This window comes from Procambarus clarkii, chromosome 45 (assembly GCF_040958095.1).
Source record: "Procambarus clarkii isolate CNS0578487 chromosome 45, FALCON_Pclarkii_2.0, whole genome shotgun sequence".
Lineage (NCBI taxonomy): Eukaryota > Metazoa > Arthropoda > Malacostraca > Decapoda > Cambaridae > Procambarus > Procambarus clarkii.
Window position 1 is genome coordinate 4582247 of NC_091194.1, and position 23097 is coordinate 4605343.

At 41.8% G+C, this 23097-nt stretch overlaps 1 protein-coding gene across 3 annotated transcripts in view; it reads left to right on the top strand.

The window, feature by feature from the left end:
- LOC123769856 (probable phosphorylase b kinase regulatory subunit alpha) overlaps positions 1-23097 on the top strand; it is an 88369-nt gene that overhangs the window by 39917 nt on the left and 25355 nt on the right. For all 3 annotated transcript variants that reach the window (XM_069301227.1, XM_069301228.1, XM_069301229.1), the window contains exons 17-20: positions 1005-1188; positions 21387-21495; positions 22308-22443; positions 22656-22936. In XM_069301227.1, coding sequence (XP_069157328.1) covers positions 1005-1188; positions 21387-21495; positions 22308-22443; positions 22656-22936 — 710 coding nt within the window. The remainder of the gene's footprint in view (positions 1-1004; positions 1189-21386; positions 21496-22307; positions 22444-22655; positions 22937-23097) is intronic.

Here is a 23097-nt window from a genome sequence, read left to right on the forward strand (position 1 = left end):
TGCATTTTGTACAGAGTGGTTATGAAGAGAACGGGCTTGAACATTAGTCTCAATAGGATAACTGGTTGCACAAGCTGAAATGCTCTTCAAAATTATCAAATTGTGAACATTGGACTGCTTTATTAGCAGTAATACGTATGTGTCAATTTGGCCAAAGTACGTTGAAGTACTGTACTTTATTTTAATTCTGAAGCAAATTCATTTAGTAAATAATATATGGTTCCTTTGCCTCCTTTGAGTATTGTACATTGTGAATTGTAGCTTCTGTAATTTGTGAAAACTTTGTACAGTATATCATTGTAAAGAAAGGTCATTGATTAAATATTTTGTAATAAACTTTTTATTGACAAATCGGGCACAATGTTGCAAGAGAACGGTACTTGGTAAACTTACTGCCAAAAGTGCTTTAGAATATGGTCGTGAGGTTTGTCCAATATTCACATTTACTCTATTTGGATTTCTGCGAAACCACCTAAAGAATATTTCTTTATTAAGGATTACCATTTTATCTTGCAATGGACTGGTTACTTCCTCTTTAGATGAAACAAGTCTTTTTGTTTCTAGTGCAGCTAGAAACAAGTCTTTTTGTTTCAAGTATGATGCAAAGCTTACCAATAACAGGCAGTACGCTGGCTTTAGTAGTGCAGTTTGATTAAAGGCATTAAATACCTCTGTATACAGTAATTGGAAGTTAATGTCTTAAGGGTATATTACTCAGAAGACAAACTTTTATAAAATTGAGTATTAATTTTTCATTATGTAAATAACGGCGAAACGTAATGTTGCTAAATATTTGCTCATTCCTTAATGAATTTGCATATAGCATTTATAGTCAGATTTTCTGATTAACTGATTCTGATTTTTCTGATATTGTGATGAAGTGCATATACTGTCCCATAACTCCATGACATCAAATTAGTTCTTTGCCATTTGTTATGCTGTATCTGTATTTAAACTAATTAAAAAGTATACTTTTTAACATAGATTTCACACCATTACAACAGAGGCACCTCCAGTTGTGTCTCGTCGGGGATCAGTTGCGACTTCTCCTACGGGAGAGTATGGACCTCCTATATTGGAAGTGTCAATTCCAGCCACACCAACACGTATTACCCCTCCATTATCTTCTCGTTCACGATCCCCATCTCCAGATAAAGAAGATCTGTGGGAATCCATGGTTAGACACAGGTTAGTACTGTAGTATTTTTACCTAATTATGATTGAGACAGTTGTATGTGTACAGTAGAATGTTTCTCAGTTGTATGTGTACCATAGAATGTAGTCTTTATATTAATCAAAACACTGCAAGATTAGAATTTAGTTCTTGGTAGTTTCTTACCATACACGTAGCGAGCGAAAATTTGACGAGTTGTGCTCGCATACATAGTGGGGCTTCTGACCTATCCGGGCTACTGTTATTGGCTGTAATCCAAGATGCTTTATCATCTTTATTGTTGTTGATGCTATAGGTTGCAGATCTAATTTTCTCTTCTAAAATGTTGTTAGGGAACTTTGAACCACTTTTTTTTTTTTCCTTAACTGCCCTTAACTTCATCATCTTCATCCAGATAAAAAAAAAGTTTGACAATGGCTTTTTGATACCTTCATCTGGTCATTGAATCATGTTTCTTTTTATGCTTCATTACATTCCTTTCCTATGTTATTCAAAGGCCCATAGATATTGCAGCCTCACCAGAAATCTTGAGGGCAGTCTTGAAATCTTGAACTCCATTCATTGACATATGACTCCCTCCCACCATACTACACACAGCGCTAATTATCACAACAATCTTGATATTTAAAAACAAATCAAATCGTGAAGCAATTATTGCACAGTTGGAAAGTGCAAGACTAGTCAAAACCGAGATGCCGCAGTGAATGTGTTAAAAATTTGAAATCTTATATTTTATTTTTAACTTGTAAAATCTACTGTTTTCCAGCTTCTTTTTTAATTATAGTTTAGGTCTTATTCATTAAAAATATACCCTGTGTGTGTGTATATATGTATGTGTGTGTGTGTGTATATATATATGTATATATAACTACATACACACACTTGTGTGTATGTATGTAGTTATCCCAACTATAGAATTATTATTCTTTGTCATTTTGACCTTGAAATGTTTCTTTTCTCTGCACCATTTGCAGCAGGTAAGGCAGTGCTCGAGGGTGGTGAGTGTTTATTAAGTGGTTGCTGTCTAGTACTTGTTCTTTAATGTACATTCTGTGCTTGGTCTAGGACTTCTGCAGTTATGTACATTCTATGCTTGCACTAGTACTTTTGCTCTAATGCATTTTCCCCACTAGAGTGTTTAATGCAGAAATGTTTGTTGCTTTGTTTATACATGCTTCCATGCACAATTAAACTGCCATTATGAGATGGTGCATTAATTCTGACAAGATGATGGGGACGTGTGAAGCTTCGGAGTGGGAAAACTTGAAATATTTTTTCAAGTATGAATTTTTAATAGTTCTTCAAAAGTTCATTTACCTTAACTGCTGTTATGCTTTGTACAGTGGAACTCTTCTACATCGTAACTACACTGTACTTAGTTTTATCAAGCTGATCAAATCTATGTACAATACAGTCAGATTTTCTTTTTTTCTTTTTTTTAGCTCTTTATGTAAATGTTTCATAAATTCATTTTGTTTCATTAACAAAATGTGATCTGAATTATTTACAAAATCCTTAATTGCATTTTTAAAACATACAATACTTATTATGCAACAAGTTAAGCAATAAGATAAAGCAGAGGTTATAATATAATGTTCTGGAATGCCTTCACTAGAATTTGTTTTATTTGAAAATTTATCAGTGATACTTGTTGCTTGATTTGTTGACTTTTTCTCATTTATGTTGCAAAATTATTATTTGTTTATTGTTGATCATTGCATATGATTGGTGTATGCTTTTAAAGTATAAACATATAAAGTTATATATATATTATTACTATACATTATATAAGGTCCAGTAGCACAAATGGTCTATGTCCTTGAATCACAATCTAGGGACCAGAGTTCAATACCTGGGCAGGACAGAAATGATTGTTCATGTTTACATTTACCTGACTCTTCTATTCACCTAGCAGTAAATAGGTACCCTGGAGTTACACAGCTGTTGTGGGTTGCATGCTGGGGATGGGTAGTCCTGTAATTGGCCTAGGAGGACCTCGATAAATCAGAACAGGCTTCCTGTCCCCGACAACAGGAATTAAAAAGTAGATACTTAAAGGTGTGATTGGCATACTGTAGCATTGAATACTGAATACCACACGACTCCTCAGCTGTTATGCTTTGGTAATTGTAAGAGAAAGAATACATGAAGTACGAGACATTTCACATGCTTTGCCATAAAGTTGACACTGTCATTGAGGTTAAAATGTGTAGTAGCTGATAATAAATTTAATTTTTGTTTGATTTATTTACTATAACTGCATTATCCTGGATAATGTATATATTATATTTACCGTATCTGCATTATTCTGAGTTATGTATCATACATATTTGAAGTACCTACTTTATAATGAATGAAGTGTGTAATACTGTCATTGTTATGGTAGAGATTAATTAGTACACAAAGCAGGTAAAATTTAAGATTTTTAGAACAGAATATTATAAATGAGAATGTTTCAGACACTTTCCTTTAAAATGTTGTGTAAGATTAGGTATGGTAAGCAAACCTGTTTGAATTGAACTACAGTAGTTAGTCTGTGACCTTTAAACCTCCATGCATGTGAACCTTAAAGGTGGTAATATTTAAATACAGTTGTGTTAATTGTCAGTGATGTCTAATATGCAGTTTAAATTCGGAAACATAAGAGGAATATTTCAGATAAAGCCGGGAATGCTTTTGTGTAGGTTTTGGCACGTTACATACTTAATAAACAATATTTTTATATGCTAACTTTTTATGTAAGGATCTTATGAAACTCATGGGGTTGATCTTTGATACTAGCTTGTCATGGTCATCACTTTTCCATTACCTACAAACTGATGACTTTACTTGTATGTGCCACTCCTGAAAATTGTGCAGTGGCATAACACAACAAGGGTAAGTCACAGTGAAATAACTACTGATTGGACTTGACTTCAGTTATCATTTGGGGCAAGACATTTTGGCACGTTTCCTTGCACTTGGTGCCCCTCAATAAGCCCAAGTACAGGCTTCCTGTCTTTGACAATGGAAATTTAAAAAATTAATCATGTCAGTCAAGTCATTTAGTTGATGTGTCAACCATGGCATCTCTTGTCAATTATTGATTAACATGATAAACTAGAATTTCCAAATATTTCTTGACTAGCTTAAACTGTGTAAATGAGACCAATGTTTCCGTCAAGATGGGTGATGGTGTGAACAGCTTTCAGATTTTGAACACTTACATAGAACAAGTGAGTAGTATTGTGATGTAAAGTGTCAGTTAATCCTGTATTAATGAGAAAGTAAACTCGCTAAATATTTATACAATGTGATACAAATCCCATGGAGATTAAAAGTTTTAAGTAATCAGTGAGATGAAGTGTAATATTCAAATATACAGTGTCCAAGTTCTCAAGGAAATGATTTGTTTCTTCAATTAGGTAAGTACCAAATATAAATTTAATTTGTTGTATGTTATACACTATAATGATAAGAAATTATGTACTGTTTGAGAGAATAGTGTATAGTACAATGCAGCAGTGGTAATGAGAGGAAGTGCTTGGCGAGATGAAGAAATGGTAAAGTGTACACGATAAGTGGATTTTGTAGTTACAAAGTGATGGGGAAATAAGAAGCATGAAAATTTAAGCAATGAGACGAAAGGGTACATGTGAGGAAGTTATGCTTGCACCTGTATCTTGAATACCTGTACTTTGTGTACACAAGTGCTAAATAAGGTGAGTAAGCACAAAGTTAGTGCGATTTGTGTAGTGCTTGGAAGGGATGTGAAGACAAGAGTCTTGTATTTGGACAGGGGAAAGGAATGGTACCCAACCACTTGGACCATCGAAGGGCTGAATGTCGACCTGTAAGAAGCAAGGCCATTGCTCTACTGATCAGTCCAAGTTGTTGTTGTGTTTAGTAGTTCAAAATAGCTATTGGCTTTTTATAAATAGCTTTCTTTATAATTACTACTACACCTGTGCAGTTGTATCTGCAGGGAACTAAACATTAGAAGAAATGGGGTTTTCTTAAATCAGTACACAATCATCGGCCATTATCTGCTTACTGTTGAAGGTCGTGCATATTTTCTACCATTAGTCTGTTAGACTTGTATCAAAATGCCTCTTCTTGCACGTATTACTTTATTTAAAATAAACTTGAGTGAGATTAATAGAGCTACATGGTCATAGATACACTGGGTTGTGAGGTAATGCAAATGGTTTAATATATTCCTCTCAAAATGATTCAGACTTCTACGTCAAGGTTGTACAGTATTCTTTGCTTACCCAGAGTAATTGTTCATTACTCTTCTCTGAAAGATAAATATTTAAACTTAAAAAGGAAATGAAGGACCATCATTAAATTGTTTAACATCAATACTATGGCTCTTGTTGACTAATGATGAAAAATAGTTTTAATTGGGTTAATTTTTTGTTTACGTGTTAACAAATTGGTGTGTACTCTAGCAGTGGTGAGTGTTGACTAGACATCTTGTGATGTTTGGCAGTTAGCAAGGACAAATATCGGAGAATGAGCAGATGTGTGTGTGTGTGTGTGGGGCTGGTGATGTGCAGAGTGATGGGTGAAAGTCATGTTGTTTGTAGGGTACACATGGTGTTCACAATAACAGTGGAAAAAGTGAAAATATTTCAGTTCTTACTGGGTCATTATCAAGTGTGTGTAGTGTTTGCTGTTGCATACACATTGCTGTGATTTTTCTCTTCACAGTAATGAGATTTGGGAAGGAATCGTGGGCTGGCTGTCGGCTGGAACAAGTTGAAATTAGCTTCGTCATCCATAATAGCTGTGATAATAGTAACAATGGTAGCTGTAGTAATAGCATTCTTGGGTAAACAGGAAGGTAGAAGTCACAGGTGTATTGATACCAATGTCTTGACTGATGCCAATATCCACTATAAATGGGGCCGGATGGTGTAATTATACAAGATATAACAATAATAGTCTCATGATAATCTTGCCTACTCAGACCAGTCTCTTTCCTTTAGGCTAATCTTACTCCTTGGTATCAGTGCGAGTCACTTAGGAGTCTCTTCCCCTCTCATTCTGGAGTATCTTCCTTCTCATGTTGGAGTATCTACCCCTCTCGTGCCTCTTCTCTCCCCCCCCCTCCCTCACGCTAGAGTCGCCCCCCCCTCCCTCACGCTAGTGTCGCCCCCCCCCTCCCTCACGCTAGTGTCGCCTCCCCCCCCCTCCCTCACGCTAGTGTCGCCCCCCCCCCTCACGCTAGTGTCGCCCCCCCCCTCACGCTAGTGTCGCCCCCCCCCCCTCACGCTAGTGTCGCCCCCCCCCCCCTCACGCTAGTGTCGCCCCCCCTCCCTCACGCTAGTCTTCCTCTAACACATTTCTCCCAAATTGTTGACAATACCTCAGTGTTTGTAAATTAATAAACGTGTTGAATCAAGTGATATAAAGCCAGAGAGTAAATATGGTGTCATTGACCAATATGACATCAAAAGGTGAGCACTGAGAGGGAAGGGTCAGAGGTGGTGGTGGTGGTGTGGAGACCTGCCACGGTAAACCACATCTGCCCAGGTGCTCCTGCTGCTGGTCCTTGGTCCTACACCTTACACCGTTGACTCCAACCCTCCCGCGGGCTATGCTCTGTCACATCTAAAGAGGAAAGGTATGGACAAGTATCCTTGAGAGTCACTTTCCTATCAACAGTTTATTGCAAGGTATTAAGGTTAAAAAACAATTGGAAACTTACTATATTGGGAAGTGTGGGGGACCCGTGTATTGGTGGGCGTGTGTGTTTTTTTCTCATCACCAGTGTGTGCGTGTGTGTGTCGGAGCACGTGGGTGATTTAGTGTGTGTGGGGTGGGAGGGGGGAGAACATGTTCTTTTATGTTGTTTTATATTCAGCTGCTCGGAACAAAAAGTAAAAAAGTAAAATAAAAAGTAACACGGACTATGGTGAGCCCGTAGTTGACTTACCTGACACAGGAGCGGGGCAGTGATGATCTTGCGTGTGTTGCTACAGTTTATTGCAGACTGTTCTTTGCTTTGGTGTGAGGGAGGTGAGGTCCCCGTGATGGTGTGAGGGAGGTGAGGTCCCCGTGATGGTGTGAGGGAGGTGAGGTCCCCGTGAAGGTGGGAGAAGTGCTCCCTGCCAGCCACACGGTGACACCAGGTGACTGCCTCCTGGGAATGTCCACTTCCACCACCTCCAAAATTTTTACTTTATCGACCAGTTTCAAATATCAGTGATGCAGCTTGCATGTAATAACACACATGTCTGCCCGTATCTTGTGTCCAGACACGGCCACCTGGACTGTACAGCCACGGCCTTGCTTCTTGCAAGATCAGCGTTCAATCCCCGTTGGTCCAGTCGCTTGGGCACCATTCCTTCACTCCATCCTCGAATTTCTTGCAAGTGCTATATAGTTGTAATGACTAATTACTTACTTGGCTAATTATATCATATATTGTATTTAATAAACCTTTGTATTGTCACTTCTAGTACAGCAAAGACCTGGGTAAACACTTAGTTGGAAATATGGATGTTAATTTATGAAGAAACAAATTAGACGTGGGATTGCTGGATTGTTTTATCATAGGTTAGACACACAGGAATGAGTTTTGGTGGATACAAGTAAGAGCTGTCACTAGTATGGGCCACTAGCTGCTGCCTTATATGGTCCAATAGGAGCTAATAGCTTCATATATTCTTTGTTAACTAATGCCGATTATTTATGGTTAAGATTTGTTAAAGATTAAGGCATAATTCATGCTGTGATCCATGACACGTGACACAGGTATGTGTCCGACTTGCTCCACAGATGGCCACACATGACCACCATTAACAGTTCTCAATATTTACTACTCCTTAGGAAATAAAGTTTTGCTTAACCAGAGACGTGCCAACCCAACCAACCCACCTATCAAAACCGATTCATAAAAAAACGTCAATAATACGGTGCTTTAATTTGACTAATACGCCGCATTTTTAACGATTTTGTCGAGTCCATAAGAAGTTGCGACGTAAAATTGAGGTTGATGAACGTCAAATTATCGACAATTTGTCACCAATTGTCCTCGTGTATAATGCATTGTAATCTTGACGTTATCGACTACAACGTCTAAATTACGGTGGTTGTAATATTGACGCTTCCTGGGCCTAATGAGCTCCCCACACAATGAGCCGGGGGTCGAGCTCCCCCACACAATCCCCGCCAACATAACATTACACGAGACAAATGAATGGCGTGGGCCATTTGTGCAGTCATTTGGGATGTTGCATTGGCAAGGAGGCCAGAGTGTCCGCCTGGTGCTGGTGGTCGCTCTTGGCCACACACTTCTCACTGGTTCTCAGACGTGTATACCTTTGGTGTATACCCTTGATGTATCTTCTCGGTTTATACTCTGGGTGTACACGAGCGTAAACCCTTGCTGTAAACCCATGACTGAGTGGTGGGAACCCTGGGTGACTGACAGCTGTGTGCCACAAGCCTGTGCTGGTGCTCTAGTATGGCCATAGCCAATGATACCTGGAAATTGGGGCATATTGTGTGACAGACAGCGGTTAAGACTTACTCTTCCCGACTTGGTTATCTTGAAATGATTTCGGGGCTTAGCGTCCCCGCGGCCCGGTCTTCGACCAGGTCTCCTTTTTGTTACACCCCCTCCCCCCCCCCCAGGAAGCAGCTGTCTAACTCCCAGGTACCTATTTACTGCTAGGTAAACAAGGTATCAGGGCGAAAGAAACATTTTTGTCCATTTGTCTCCGCCTCCACCGGGGATCGAACCCGGAACCTCAGGACTACGAATCCGAAGCGCTATTCACTCAGCTGTCAGGCGCCCCTGGTGCTTCTATTTGATAATTACTCTCTCGTTTTGGGCAGGATATAAATGGGAGCAATTGGCCTTCTGCAGTGTTCTTTATGTGTGTGTTCTTTGAGCACTGTAATTGTGACTTCTCTCCCTTCCCTCACTCCCCCAATATCTCCATGGTAACCCCCCTCTGTGTCTCCATGGCAACTCCCTAAACCATCATTAACTCTGCCCTGACCTTTCGTGCTAATAAACATTACATGCTTCAAGATGATGTGCTCTCTTGACCTTGGCCTCGCGGTCACGGCTGCGACGGCGGCCATTTTTAAAAGCCAGAAACGTTAGGCAAACAACCTAACCTGCCGAGGCCTGTAAACGTCAAAATTACGGTGTTTTAATTTTTACCCAAACCCCCTTAATTTCGATGGTTTAATCTATGTAAACAACGCCAGTGTGATTAAGATACACAGGTTTCGTAAATACTAAATTCAACCCGTGATGACGATTTAACCAGCGTCAAATTTGAAGAGGTTTTGTGTAAGGAGAAGCGTGTAGGGTGCTGGTAGGTGTGTGTGTGTGTGTGTGAGGGACCACGGTGGAGCAGGAAGTGTGGTCGTCGGTACTAGTTAGCAAGTTATGGCTTTAATCTTCATTACTCTTATTCACTCCTGGTCTGCTGGACGTATACACGCACGCGCACACGCACGGAGTCACGCACGCATGCACGGAGTCACGCACGCATGCACGGAGTCACGCACGCATGCACGGAGTCACGCACGCATGCATGGAGTCACGCACGCATGCACGGAGTCACGCACGCGCGCATGGATGGTAAAATACTTAGGAAAATGCTCATGAGTTTTGTGAAATCAAAATTGGAATATGCAGAAGTGTAATCATATCTCGTTATATAATATATATATATATATATATATATATATATATATATATATATATATATATATATATATATATATATATATATATATATATATATATATATATAAAATAACCAACGCCAATGGGCCAAAGTGTGTGTTAGGCGAGGGGGAGGGAGAGTGGTGCCTCTTTGAGACTTGGCAGCCCTGGTACACAGGTCAATACACGTGACTCTTATACAGGACCATATCATTGAGGCAGTACTGTACCAGCACATGGGATGGGTGTCTAATGTTCAGCCATGTTGTTGTGACGTGATCTCTGCATCCTGCTCGTCTACACCACCTCCAACCTCTATACTACACTTCACGTATATTACAGTAATTAGAGGTAACAATTGGTTTGGAAGGTAAATATCTTAAATGCAATATTAATGATATTGAAGGTAGTAACTCTTAAAAATATTACCAGACTTTTTCAGTTATAGGTGTAAGGTATACTACGAAAAATATTTGTGGGCTTCATTTATAAAATATAAATACAGCGCTAACTGAATGGTAATGTACATGTAATGCCTTATGAACAGTAATGATATTGGATTTAATTAAAGATAAATGACGGCGTAATTCGTAAATTCATATTTGTAAAGGTAGGCTGACAGTAACCAGAAGACCTCGGAGATATTTGTGTCCATATTCACATTCTGGTCCATCGTCTCCGGCAATTGACCAGAAATCTTTGCCTAACTTGGTAATCTCGTCACAATTCTTTAATTAAGAAGTGTAGAAATTTAATTGAAAAATTCCCTTCTCTCCCGTACCTTCTGCAAAAGCAGTAGTACAAGAACCTTGCGCCATTTTGGACGCAACACGATGTTCTATACTCCATTGTCACCATGTTCAGTACTGCTGCAACACAGGATATTTATTTATTGCACTATGAACAATTTGTCACTCGCAGGAAGTATATTGGTCAAAGTTTTGGGCCGTAGGTGTATTAATGAAACACCGGGTGTCTAGATCTGTGCCACCGTACACGTGACCTCACCATTTGGCCCACCGCTTCACCGGTGACTTTTGTGGTTGAAGGTCATCTGTGGCCATATTGCTATTTTTTATTGTAAAGCTCTGGGTGTTGGTGGCGGTGAAGACGGGCGCCAGGTCGGGCGTACCCAAGGAGCGGCCGTACTTTCTGTCGAAGGATTTGAGTCTGGTGGTGGTGTCTGGGGCGGTGGTGTCCCCAGGAAGGTGCTCCAGGGAGCGGGCCCGCGCCGCTGGGGTCTTCTCCCTAATGGGAATGCTGCTAAACGGCGATGTCTCCCTGGTAATGTGGTTCTCCTTCTCACCGTCCTCGTCCGAGGTGGAGCCGCTGTAGGGCTTCACCTGAATGATCCGGGGAAATTTGGCGCGGCTGGCCATCATAGTCTTACTGAGGAAGTCCATGGTGAAGCGACGGCTGTTGCGTGCTAACCCGTCTCGCCCTTAGGCCCTCCTGGCCATCCTTAAAGCATCGTCCCCCATCCTCTTCTTGAGCGCCGCCACAAGCTGAAGAAAAAACAAGAAATCAAAATGTTGATTGATCATTGTCATTGTGTACATTAATTATTTAGCAGGCAATTATATTTTTGTATATAATTGCGAAAATGCTTCCCCAACCCAGAGCTTGTGTGTAGAAACTGGTGTTACGTCGTTGCAAGCCCACAAACATCATGATTAATGTTGGAATGATTACAGTCTATACTTCGCGCAGGATAGGACATCCACTCGTGGGCATTCAACCATGATAGTTGCCATGATTGAATGCTTTGCCTCCTCAACAGTTTACTGGACCCGTACACCTAAAATGAAAGTACTTACAATAATTATTAGGTTGAAAGTAGTGATGGACCACCAGAAAGTTGACTTTTGTATTATTGAATTTGGACAAACAGGAGCGTCTTTAACAGCAACATAGATATAAGCCCTAACCTATTCTTTTCTAGGCATAATACACGCTATCTTAGGCCTAATACATGTACTATACTAGTCCTAGAAATATTTAAGGTTGGTCTATATCTTGATTTTTCTGGACTATAAAATTAATAGTACACAAAAATGGTTTACTGGTGGTGACCACCACGTACTGGTACTTTCCACCCAATAGCTACTCTCAGTACTATCAGTTCAGGAGGATGGTTGCAGCGCGGACTGGTTCCCCTCCCTCCCTCCCTGTCGTGAAGATTCCCGTTTCTTAAGTTTTGTGAAGTTAACCTGTCCGATGAAGGCCCTTGCCTCCTTAACCATCATTTCCATGAAAATGTGCAGTCACTCACATTGTGCTAACGGGTGGTCAAACTACTGATGACGTTCGCTCTTTCGTTATCGGCTAAGATGTAGATGTAAGCATCCATCAGTCTCGGGAGACTATGGAGTTGCGCTCTGGTTGTTGGTCTAGAGTGGCCTCTCCAGGGCGCAAAGCCAGGGTAGGTTGATATGGAGGAGAAGTTGTCACCCAAGCAGCAGGTCACCCCTCTCCACGGCGCCGAAAGTTTCCAATGGAAAGGCAGACGCCAGTATGATTGGTTCCAGCGCCGTCGCAGGAACTGAGAGCTCCGTAGTTAACCTCGAAGTTGATGAAAGAAGGCAAACGGGCCCCAAGCCCGGAGACCGCCGTGGTCGGAGCCGTTGAAGAACCACCCCAGCAAGGGCAAGATCGACCCCAGCCTCCCGAAGCAGAGCTTGGACCACACGAGCCCCGGGAGGTGGACGTTCCAGTCCCGCACCCACGGGTTCCAGACAGAGATCGTCACAGCCCTCTTTCACCCGAGGCCGGCTTCCTTCAAGACCAAGCAGAATGAAGTGATAATTAATTAATTATATTATAATAATTATTATAATAATATAATTCACGCGCTTATTTCACGGCCACTTAATGTAACGACGCCCTGCTCCTTATTGCCCAAACGTTACTGTCCCACTTAGTCGTCCACCTCCTTGTCCAATGGCCTCATTACCAGACTGATCGTCCGTCTTGCTTTCTAAATGTCGCTCGGGTCAGCTCATCCTTCACTTGAATCCTTTGGTGAATCCTATCTCTTTGGCGCCGCTCGCCTCAAGTCCTTTTGTTCTCCTGTTGGCATCGTGAGTGATATATTTAGCGCCTTTTGAATATCCAACGACACGATGGTGCTACATAATCTTCCAGCCTTGGGGCCTTTTGTTAGTTACTTGACAAATTGTCTTTCATTATCCAAATATATATCTTGGAAGTCGAGCACAAGTGTGGGATATAATTTTGTAACCGTTAATGTCTAATACATACAGTATTGAAAAGTAATATACAAAATCTGACAAGTCAGTATATTTGGACGAAGTATAATACAAAAAGGCTCGCAGTTTTGATTGTGTATAATACAGTTATGGATTTAGATTATAAGGGAGCCTTATAAAAAAAGATGTTATTCAGTTGCCCCATTTTTAACGATTAAACGTATTTTTGAGGGGAAGTTGATACAGGTGACTGCTGGGTAGTGGCAAGGTAAGTGTCTGGGCCAAACTTGTGTACGTTGGCAGCCATTAATATACCACCGCTCAAAACATCAGAGCTAGAATGTGGAACTAAGCGATGTGATATAAAAATAACAAGTGAAATCTTCAATAACGTGAGTGATGTTTATATGGTTGTGTGTAAACTTGGGTATATTGTGTGTGATCACGTGAGGAGGGGGGAGGTTGTCACTAGGAGAGTAGGGGCTGGGGGGGGAGGGGTAATCAATATGGCGGCGAGGTCTTTTGGCGGGAGGAGTGGTGTGTCACTAACCCATATGATTGTTGATGTATACATGGCTCTTGGCCAACTTGGTGGCCGATAGGCCTATATCCTCAACATACGTTCACAGCCTTTCATCTGCTTATGTGTGTGTGTAATTCTTGTTAATTCAGTAGCACGAGATGAGTTTGGAGAAATTTGAGTTTTATTCAAAAGTGCAATGTCTGGCCTTTCCCCAGGAGGCGACCCACAACTGTCGACTGACAACCAAGTACCTATTTACTGCGCCCCGTCCTCAGACCTTGTCTGTTGCTTCCAGCGGTCGACCCCCAAAAACGCATTCATAAATTTTAACATGCTGTTCACTCAAAACAGGAATTTTCTCATTAATATTATGTTATATTAGCATATTGTACATATATAGTCACTGGTTAGGTTAGGTGTTTAGGTTCTGTTGGCGATTATTTGTATTTGTAGTACGTGGGTGAAGCATTTACAGAGTTGTGCTTCGAACAAAATTCGTTAGTGAAATACTTATTCCGGAAGTGTTCGGACGTCATCAGTTGTGAGTCGTGTGTAAACCGGTTTTCATTCATAAACACTGTGTTTGGCGGGTGCATGGAATCACTTTTGGGTCTTTAGAGGACGGGCTACGGGTGTAAGGAGACTTGTCCATCTGTCTCGCACTCTCCAGGAATCGAACCCAGGACGAGTTGGTTGAGAGACGAGAGCATTCATTTCTCGAGGGGAAGGAGAAGGGGGGGGGGGGGTGACACACACACATGAAGGAGTCTCAAGTCAACTGTGTAACGTGCTTGTGTTTGATGTACGTGCACTGTCGTACTTGAGTAGACTTGCCGCAGTACGGTGAGTGAGTAGATGACCGCGAGGAACTGTGGGTCATGGGGGACTGTGTCGCCACACACCCCCATCATTCTTACTGAGAACACGGATTCCACTGTTTTCCACACTGATTCCGGAATAGTGAGAATTGTTGCTCTTAGATAGTTCAGAGACTTAGGACTACAGATGAATGCGGCCGCGATTCATCAAGCATTTACGCACTTACGAAACCTGTACATCTTTCAGCAATCATGGCGGTTTTCTTTATACAGTATTAAACAATTTACGAGCTTGAAAACTTCACAACCCAAGGTTATTATAAACAACCTCCTAGTGCTTCGCAGCTCATAACTTTAATAACCATAAACATCTACCATGATTGAAGAAAGATGTACAGGTTTCGAAAGTGGTTGCGCAAATGCTTAATGATAAATAATGAGTGTTGAGTTTCCTGCTAAATTGGGTACAAAAATCGTAACGCATTTAGCAGGAAATTGTTTAATGATTAATGAAACTTCAAAATGAAATCATACCTGCATGACAGAATTTGAACATGTTGACGAGGGTGTGGCGGTGGAGGGACGAGGCTTGTCCTTACTTGGTATGGACCAGGTCACCTTGGGAGGTCACGTCCTTACACCCTGGGAGCATACCAGGTCACGTTCCCCCACACTCTAGGAGCAGACCAGGTCTACACCCAGGGAGCAGACCAGTAACTAGTAGGTGTAACCAGCGAGGGTGTGTGTGTGTAGGTGCACGAAGAACACAGGAACGCCACCACCCACCGGACACAACACTGGTCAGAGGGAGAGACTCATCTCCACACGTGTCCACACTCGCTTATCATTGTATACACCTCACTAGCTGCTCTCTTTCATCTTGCTTCTGCCACACATTTCAACTGTACACCTTTTGTTTATCTGAGGTCCATATTATTCTCTAATTATATTTTAGTTGTAGATGTTTGGTTTAAAGTCTTAGAGTGGCAGCCATGCGCTTAAATGTAAGTGTAGACAGGGTTGGGGTGTGTACACGCGTGGAGGGGTCGGCCACATGACTGGAGGGGTGGCGGGTGTGCGCCAGGCTGCTACCCTACTGCCAGGCCCATCACTACCCCCCCTCTCCTTCACTCTGACCCCCCCCTCCTTACCCCCGTCCAACACTGACCCCCCTCTTTACCCCCCCCTAACACTGACCCCCTCCCTCCATACCCCTTCCCTTTACCCCCGTCCCTCTTCAACCACCACCTTTCCCCAATCTTCTACATATCCCCTCTCCTTCTCGCCCAATCTCTCTTCGTTCTCTCTCTCTTCGTTCTCTCTCTCTTCGTTCTCTCTCTCTTCGTTCTCTCTCTCTTCGTTCTCTCTCTCCTCTCTCTCTCTCTCTCTCTCTCTCTCTCTCTCTCTCTCCTCCCCCACAGACACCCACCCACTCACACCACCTACGCACTACCACTGAGGTTGTCACGTGTTGAAAATGAACATTTGCCGTATTATACTTATTTTTGGCTGCAGGTTGTGTTGGTGTATTGTGGCGTCACACAGCTGACCTCCTTAGTCAGGGTCCCTCCAAGTACATCACCTGACTACCGTCTTTTTTAAGCTTCTTGTTGTGTTTGTCTCCACGTTTTCATTGTGTCAAGTTCCATTTGTGGTCCTTGCCATGAAGTTTTTTCTGTCGCCTATCTGGGTGACCTGTGTGTACACGTTTTCTTGTGGGTGTAAGTGTGTACTCGCGTGATTGCGCATGAACATTCTTACACAACTTACCAACACGGATTATCACAGAATTATCACTTTTCCAGTCATTAGTAAGCAGTGGTTGGGGAGGTGTTATGTACATGTGACGTCAAATCACATTACCCAATAACCTGGTGTGTTTTCCAGAGAATGTCACAAAATGTGACTCACCACACACACACACACACACACACACACACACACACACACACACACACACACACACACACACACACACACACACACACACACACACACACACACAACTAGTAAACACAACTAGTAAACACACAAGCTACACATGAAATTAATGTGACGCGCGGTTAGGAGGGCAGAAGAATGGTTCGAATCCCAGGAGTGGTCCAGGGATTTTCGCATATTATCACGCCATTGTGATGTCCTAGCGTGATAGTGACGACATATCGTTCGTGCCACGGCTTGATAATGGTCCAGAAGGAACCAAAATGTCTTCACTCTCATTTAAATTATGAGTTGGGGATAATTGTGATTTATCAGTCGACTTGCAACAACTTTTGTTTAATTTTGTTTCATTTTGATCTCGGTCTTATAACCTAGATTTAGTAATTGGAATATGGGTTGCATGGACCGTAGATTTATTGCTCGTGCTGGCCAGGTCACGTGGTTCTGTTTCTCGTATTAAGTTTAGTACCGAGGACTATAGTAGACATCACAAAACATCCTCTAGACAATGTGACATTGTAACCGCCTACTTAGGCGGTTAATAATGTCGATACCACAGCCTAAAGTAGGCTGTGGTATCGATAGTATCGATATCGGTAGGCTGTGGTATCGATAGTATCGATATCGGTAGGCTGTGGTATCGATAGTATCGATATCGGTAGGCTGTGGTATCGATACTTGGGGCAGGTGAGTGCAGGTAATGATTCCCCCCAACAGTGAACTGCTCCAGTTGTAAACTTTGTGAACAAGGACACGCATTGTAAACCATAAACGGTATCCTCAGTTACCCTAAACTTGTTCAAACACTGGTCAATAGACGTGACTCGCACCCCCGCTGTATAACAAACCAGCCCGTAACTCGTCATATAGACTAAGGTTCCAGTGCAATGATGGGTATCAAAGTTAATATTGGCCGACCAAAACGCATGTCCACTAGGATTCCCTTTCAGAGACTTACGAACGCATTCCTGTCCATTTGTACTTAAGGGCCACATCACGTCGTAAGTCAACTGGATATCGTTAATCTGGTGACCTGGTGTACGCAGCCAGGTTTCACCGTGTAACTAGGTACTGTGTGGGTGTGGGGTGGTATACGTGTACACATACACACGCACACAGTCATGAGTTTACACAATACTTACATTGAACAAGATATACGAACCTTGACTCGCCCAGTCTCATTAGCCCCGAGAAGTGTAATTTCCCATTCTTTTGTGTTTCATACCAATACTGTGAACGGTTGCATGAGAAGCATACAACATGGTGTGAGGAGAAATGGGAGCATGTGTGGTGTTGATGTGAGCGGAGAGTTACCAAGTGTGACCATGGTGACGCTGGCCTGTGGTTACCTTGACTGGTCCTTGGTCTGTTGAGACAGCTATGTAGCCTCAGTCCTACTGACACACACTCGCTGCCACCACCTGTTGTGCACTGTGAAATATACACTGATTATGAATACCTTTTTTGATAAATTATCTTTGGATATAACGTATAATAACAAAAACGGTAATATTATTATTTCAACCCCTTTTTCTCACCCTCCCCCCTTCCCCAGGCATTGAATGTGGTAATAGTGTTATGAGATCATCGTAGCCTCATAACTGAATGGCCCCGGGTTTGATTCCTGAGCAGGAGGAAACGTTAGGGCTCATTTTCTTGAACCTGATGCCTCTGTTAACTTAGCAGTAAATACGTGGTATAGATTTAGGCAGCTGTTGTGGGTTACATGCTGGGAAAGGTCAGTAGTTGTTGGGCTAGACGGACATAGATAAGCCTTCAGGCTTCGTGTCCCCGGCGGTGGGGAATCATTACTAACCGCAGGCCAGCATGCAGCCTTCTCACGGCCCACCAACGCCACACTGCCCTGTATGTAATGTGCTCTCCGCTCTTTACTTACTGACAAGTGTAGCCACTTACATATTTGTAACTGTTCCCGAAGTATCGTTCACTGCAGGCTCGCTCTCCAGACCACTCTCACTCTTGAACGAAAAATTACATCACATGGGGCTAATATAACAAAATATATAACATTCAACAAAATATCACACAAAATTGTTACAGCCTTGGCTATTGGCCTGAAGCGCCAGGGATGAGGAAAAGTGACGTGACTGCTAATGTTACTTAAATTTACTCTCCACGTGTCTCCAAGGCCAGACACGTCGATATTTCTCATGCGGTGTAAACAAAGCGGTCTCGTCTCGAAAATATATTAGCGTTGCATATTATAGTTATTGTCCACACGTTGGGGGTTGTTGTTGTGTTTAGTTAGACCCGGAGGGCACAACACGCTCCAGTAGCCTTTAATCATCGTTACCTCACCGTCCGTTGCCCGGGGCAGGGGCGGTAAGGCAGCTTGCCAGCAGTTGTCACAAAAATGTGCTGGGTTACCTGAACCTATCCTATGGAACCATTCAAAACGGAGTTGTATGTGATCCAAGTATGTATGTGATGTGTATGTGACTCAAGATAACTCAAGATAGATCCGCAATGAATCATAGTATATAATATTTTGTCCGTTGATTTTGACCCCACAATGCAATGTGTTATTCGAGAGGACAGGTTGTTGCTTCATTGTAACAACCTGTGTTAATTAGCTTAATTTAAAATATAGCGGTTAGAAGCACAACAGTATACTGGTTGTCTTTAGAAAATGTCTACATCAGCTGAGTCTTAATGTGTTGTCATTGGGTTTCCCTATATAAAACAAGTCGTGTTAAATATTTTACTATATATTATGACGCCGTCTCCAGCTTATCACGAGTGTGAGGGGGAATTGTCAGTCATCCCAGCAAATATATGACGGTGGAGTAACGTTAGATCACTGTCGCCAACGCTGGATCATTTATTTAATATTTACACCATTATATATATTATATATATATATATATAATATATATATATATATATATATATATATATATATATATATATATATAATATATATATTACTATTATAAATATTAGTTTTGTGGATGATAATGAGGAGGGTTTCTGCAAGAGACCGACAGTTTGGCGGGAATGTGAAGGAATGTTGAGACATTACCATTACGAGGGCTGACGTGACACGCTCTTGGTAACGAGGCCCCGTGAACCCTTGCTCCCACCTCCACAGCCAACCACCACCTCTACATTGTATCAGCCTAATCATTGTATTATTTAAGAGCGCGTGAGATTTTACCAGAATTGACTTAAGGTTCACAATCTAGTGGTCTCGACGGGGACAGGTAGCCGGCGGCTCACAGCCATCGGGGAAGAGAGAGATGAGAGTTCAGTCCCACCCCACTGCCATAATCTTGTATAATAGTGCACCATTGTCGGGGACAGGAAGCCAGTTGGATTTATCGGGGGCCCCTAATCCAACTACTGACCTTTCCCAGGATGCAAACCACAACAGTTCCCCAATTCCCAATTATATTCGATCCTAGGTAAACAGAGGTATCAGGTGAAAGGAGACATGGAAGAGGGGGGGGGAATTTTGAACCCTTACGATCGTGACCCGACCACTGCACCACAGGGACCTATAATCATATCTTTCTTCAACGGGAACTGAAGAAGTTAACCTGGAAAATATAATGTATTTTCACGTATTATGAAATAGTTCTAATTGAATTCGAGTTGGTAATTGGTGCAGCATACTGAGGAGCCGACCCAGTGGGGGCACCTTCAGTGGGGGTCACCTTCAGTGGGGGGCACCTTCAGTGGGGGGCACCTTCAGTGGGGGGCACCTTCAGTGGGGCCACCTTCAGTGGGGGCACCTTCAGTGGGGGGGCACCCTAGTGGGCACACGATGTCAATGTCGAACCAATGTCGAGTATGGCATTGGTTCCACGTTGAACTGGCGTTGCTCTTGGATATTGTAGCATGTTAGGCATACTATGTTGAATCAACGTTGGCATTGTTACTCAAGCATGATCTTCCCACTGAATAGTAGATAACGTAGATGATGTAGATGATGATGATGATGTAGTAGATGATGACCACAGCGATCACTTTCTCCGATAATTCAAAAGAACCGCCAACCTCAAATACACTGCTCGTATAAAACAAATATTGATGCCAACAGACTTCTCGGTTTACTCTAATTGCCAATTAGATTCTAGCAATATTAGTTTGTTAATGGTATGACGAGGGTTGCTGAGCGCGTATGTAATGGCCCTCGAGCGGGGGGGGGAGGGTGTGCGTGTTAAGGGGTGAAGGTTCCTCATGCCAGTCGCCCACTTAACCTATAATTGAAGGTCGAATGGTTGTGTGGTGATGGTCACTATAGTGTGTGTGGGGGGGGTGATCACTAGCAGGTGTGTGTGTATGGTGGTGGTGTCACTAGCAGGTGTATGTACTCACCTAGTTGTACTCATCTGTTTGTGCTTGCAGGGGTTGAACTTGGGCTCTTTAGTCCCTCCTCTCAACTGTCAATCAACTGCTGTGGAGATTCCTGAGCCTATTGGGCTCTTTTCATATCTACATTTGAAAATGTGTATGGAGTTTGCCTACACCACATCACTTCCTAATGTATTCCATTTATTAACTCATAAATCATACCTCTTAGGTGTGGGTGTGGGGGTGGGGGGAGGACGGTGGATCACCACAGGTGTTTGTGTGGGTGGTGATTAATCACGAGATGTGTGTACTCCCCTAATTGTGCTTGTGAGGGTTGAGCTCTGGCTCTTGGGTCCCCGTCTCTCAACCGTCAATCAACAGGTGTACAGGTTCCTGTGTGTGTGGTGACCAACACCAGCAGGTGTTTTTGTGGTGATCCCCATCAAATGCCTCTGTGAATATTAAAGAATAATAATAATAATAATATTTTATTTAGGAAAAGTACATACATAGATGCAGAGTTACAAACATACTATTGGATTTAGGATAGAGCTACTACATACAATACCTAAAGCCACTAATACGCATAGCGTTTCGGGCAATACAGAGACTTTTAGGCACTGTAGTGTATCATTAAATATAATGGCACCACTTGTATTGATTTCTATTTAGGAGCCATTTGCAACAGTTTTAGCATAAGTCATTGACATTTCCCCATGCTTCCTGTCAGGCTGGCTTCAGACGCAGTTTACGAAAATGTGGATTTCGAGGAGTTACTACTGCAGATGCGGGAGGCAGAATCGCTGGAGGAACAGGGAGACATCCTGCATTATCTGGTATGGTTAAGTCCTCTAATCCCTTAATGCCCTTAAAATGTGGTTATCACTATGTTTTGATGCAACTCCAATTTATACTCGACCAAACACTTCCACATTTATCTAACCTATCTTGAAACAATCCAGCAATCCCACTCCTGTCATAACACTGGAAATGTGTTCCATAAATCAGCAACCCTGTTTTCAATCTAATACTTAATTAACAAGGTCTTCTCTGAATGTAAACTTATTCAATATATATATCTGTTATTTTGTGTTGAGTTATTTAGTTCCCTTTTATTAACCACCATTGTTATACCCTTTTCATCCATTTGTATACTACAAATCATGCCACCCCTCACTCTTTGCCTTTCCAGAGAATATAAATTAAGCTGTCTTAATCTGTTTTTGTGAGGAGAGTTTCTAATTCCAAAGATTAACTTTGTCATTCTTCTTTGTATTCTAGTGAATTTATAAAAATTTGTATAGAACAGTGCCCAAAATGAACTACATAATCGAAATGGGGCTCAACAGGGGTATATCTTGGGACAACATTAGAAGTCTTACTGCTCATGCTTTTAAACCTGAACCAGCACCTATTTGCCTTATTTTGAATATTTATTCATATTTTTATTGAGCATCCTACTAGTCATGACTCCAAGATCTTTTTCATATTCAGATTTACAAATTTTGATGATGTGAAGTTTAGATTTGGTTACTCTTATCAACATTGCCTAAGCCCAAAACCATACTTTTTCATAAAGTATGGTCATACTTTTTGTAAAGTGACCTTAGAGATAGAAAATATTTTTAACTTGATTGTCTGACTATAGGTTGTGCAGTTTGGTCTGGGCCATGAGACAGGTTCAGTGATTGAAGGTCAGCCAGTGACGGTGAAGGACCTACTCAAGGACCTGTATGAGCGTGCCTGCCACATTAAACACTGGGCTCTTGTTCGCCACACTGCTGGTAGGTTGTTTGAAGCAGGGTAGTTTCGAGCAATTAGAAACACTAAAAATCTAAGTGCCCTCATTCATCATATTTGCTGGTTAGTACAGTAATCTGCCCATTGCATTATTTTAACAACTTTAACATACATTATATAAACATTAGGTTGAGTAACCTCTCTGAAAGAAAAGTTGAAGTTGAATTTTTTGTTTACATTTTTTCCTACTCCTCAGGCATGCTGGGTAAGCGTGTAGAAGACTTGGCAAAAGCTGTCACTGATCTTTTAGTACGACAGAAGCAAGTAACGGTTGGCTTACCACCACAAAATGAAATAACTATCACTGCACCCCTTCCGTCATCTGATTTGAGAATTCTGATCCATCAGGCATATGGAGCAGATGAATCTACTGCTATGCTAACTCAAGAGTTATTAGTGTATTTGGCAATGTTTATCCGCACCGAGCCAAGCCTTTTCCATGAGATGCTGAGGTTACGTGTGGGTCTCATCATTCAGGTACTTGCCTCACTTTACATTGGGCCACTTAATAAAAACTGATAAAAACCATATTTTTTTTATACAATTAAGAATTTAAAATTGAATTTCAGCCAGAGCCTGTACAATAATGAATCTTCATTTAATGCCTTTACTTTTGCTTTGTTTAATAAAGCATTACC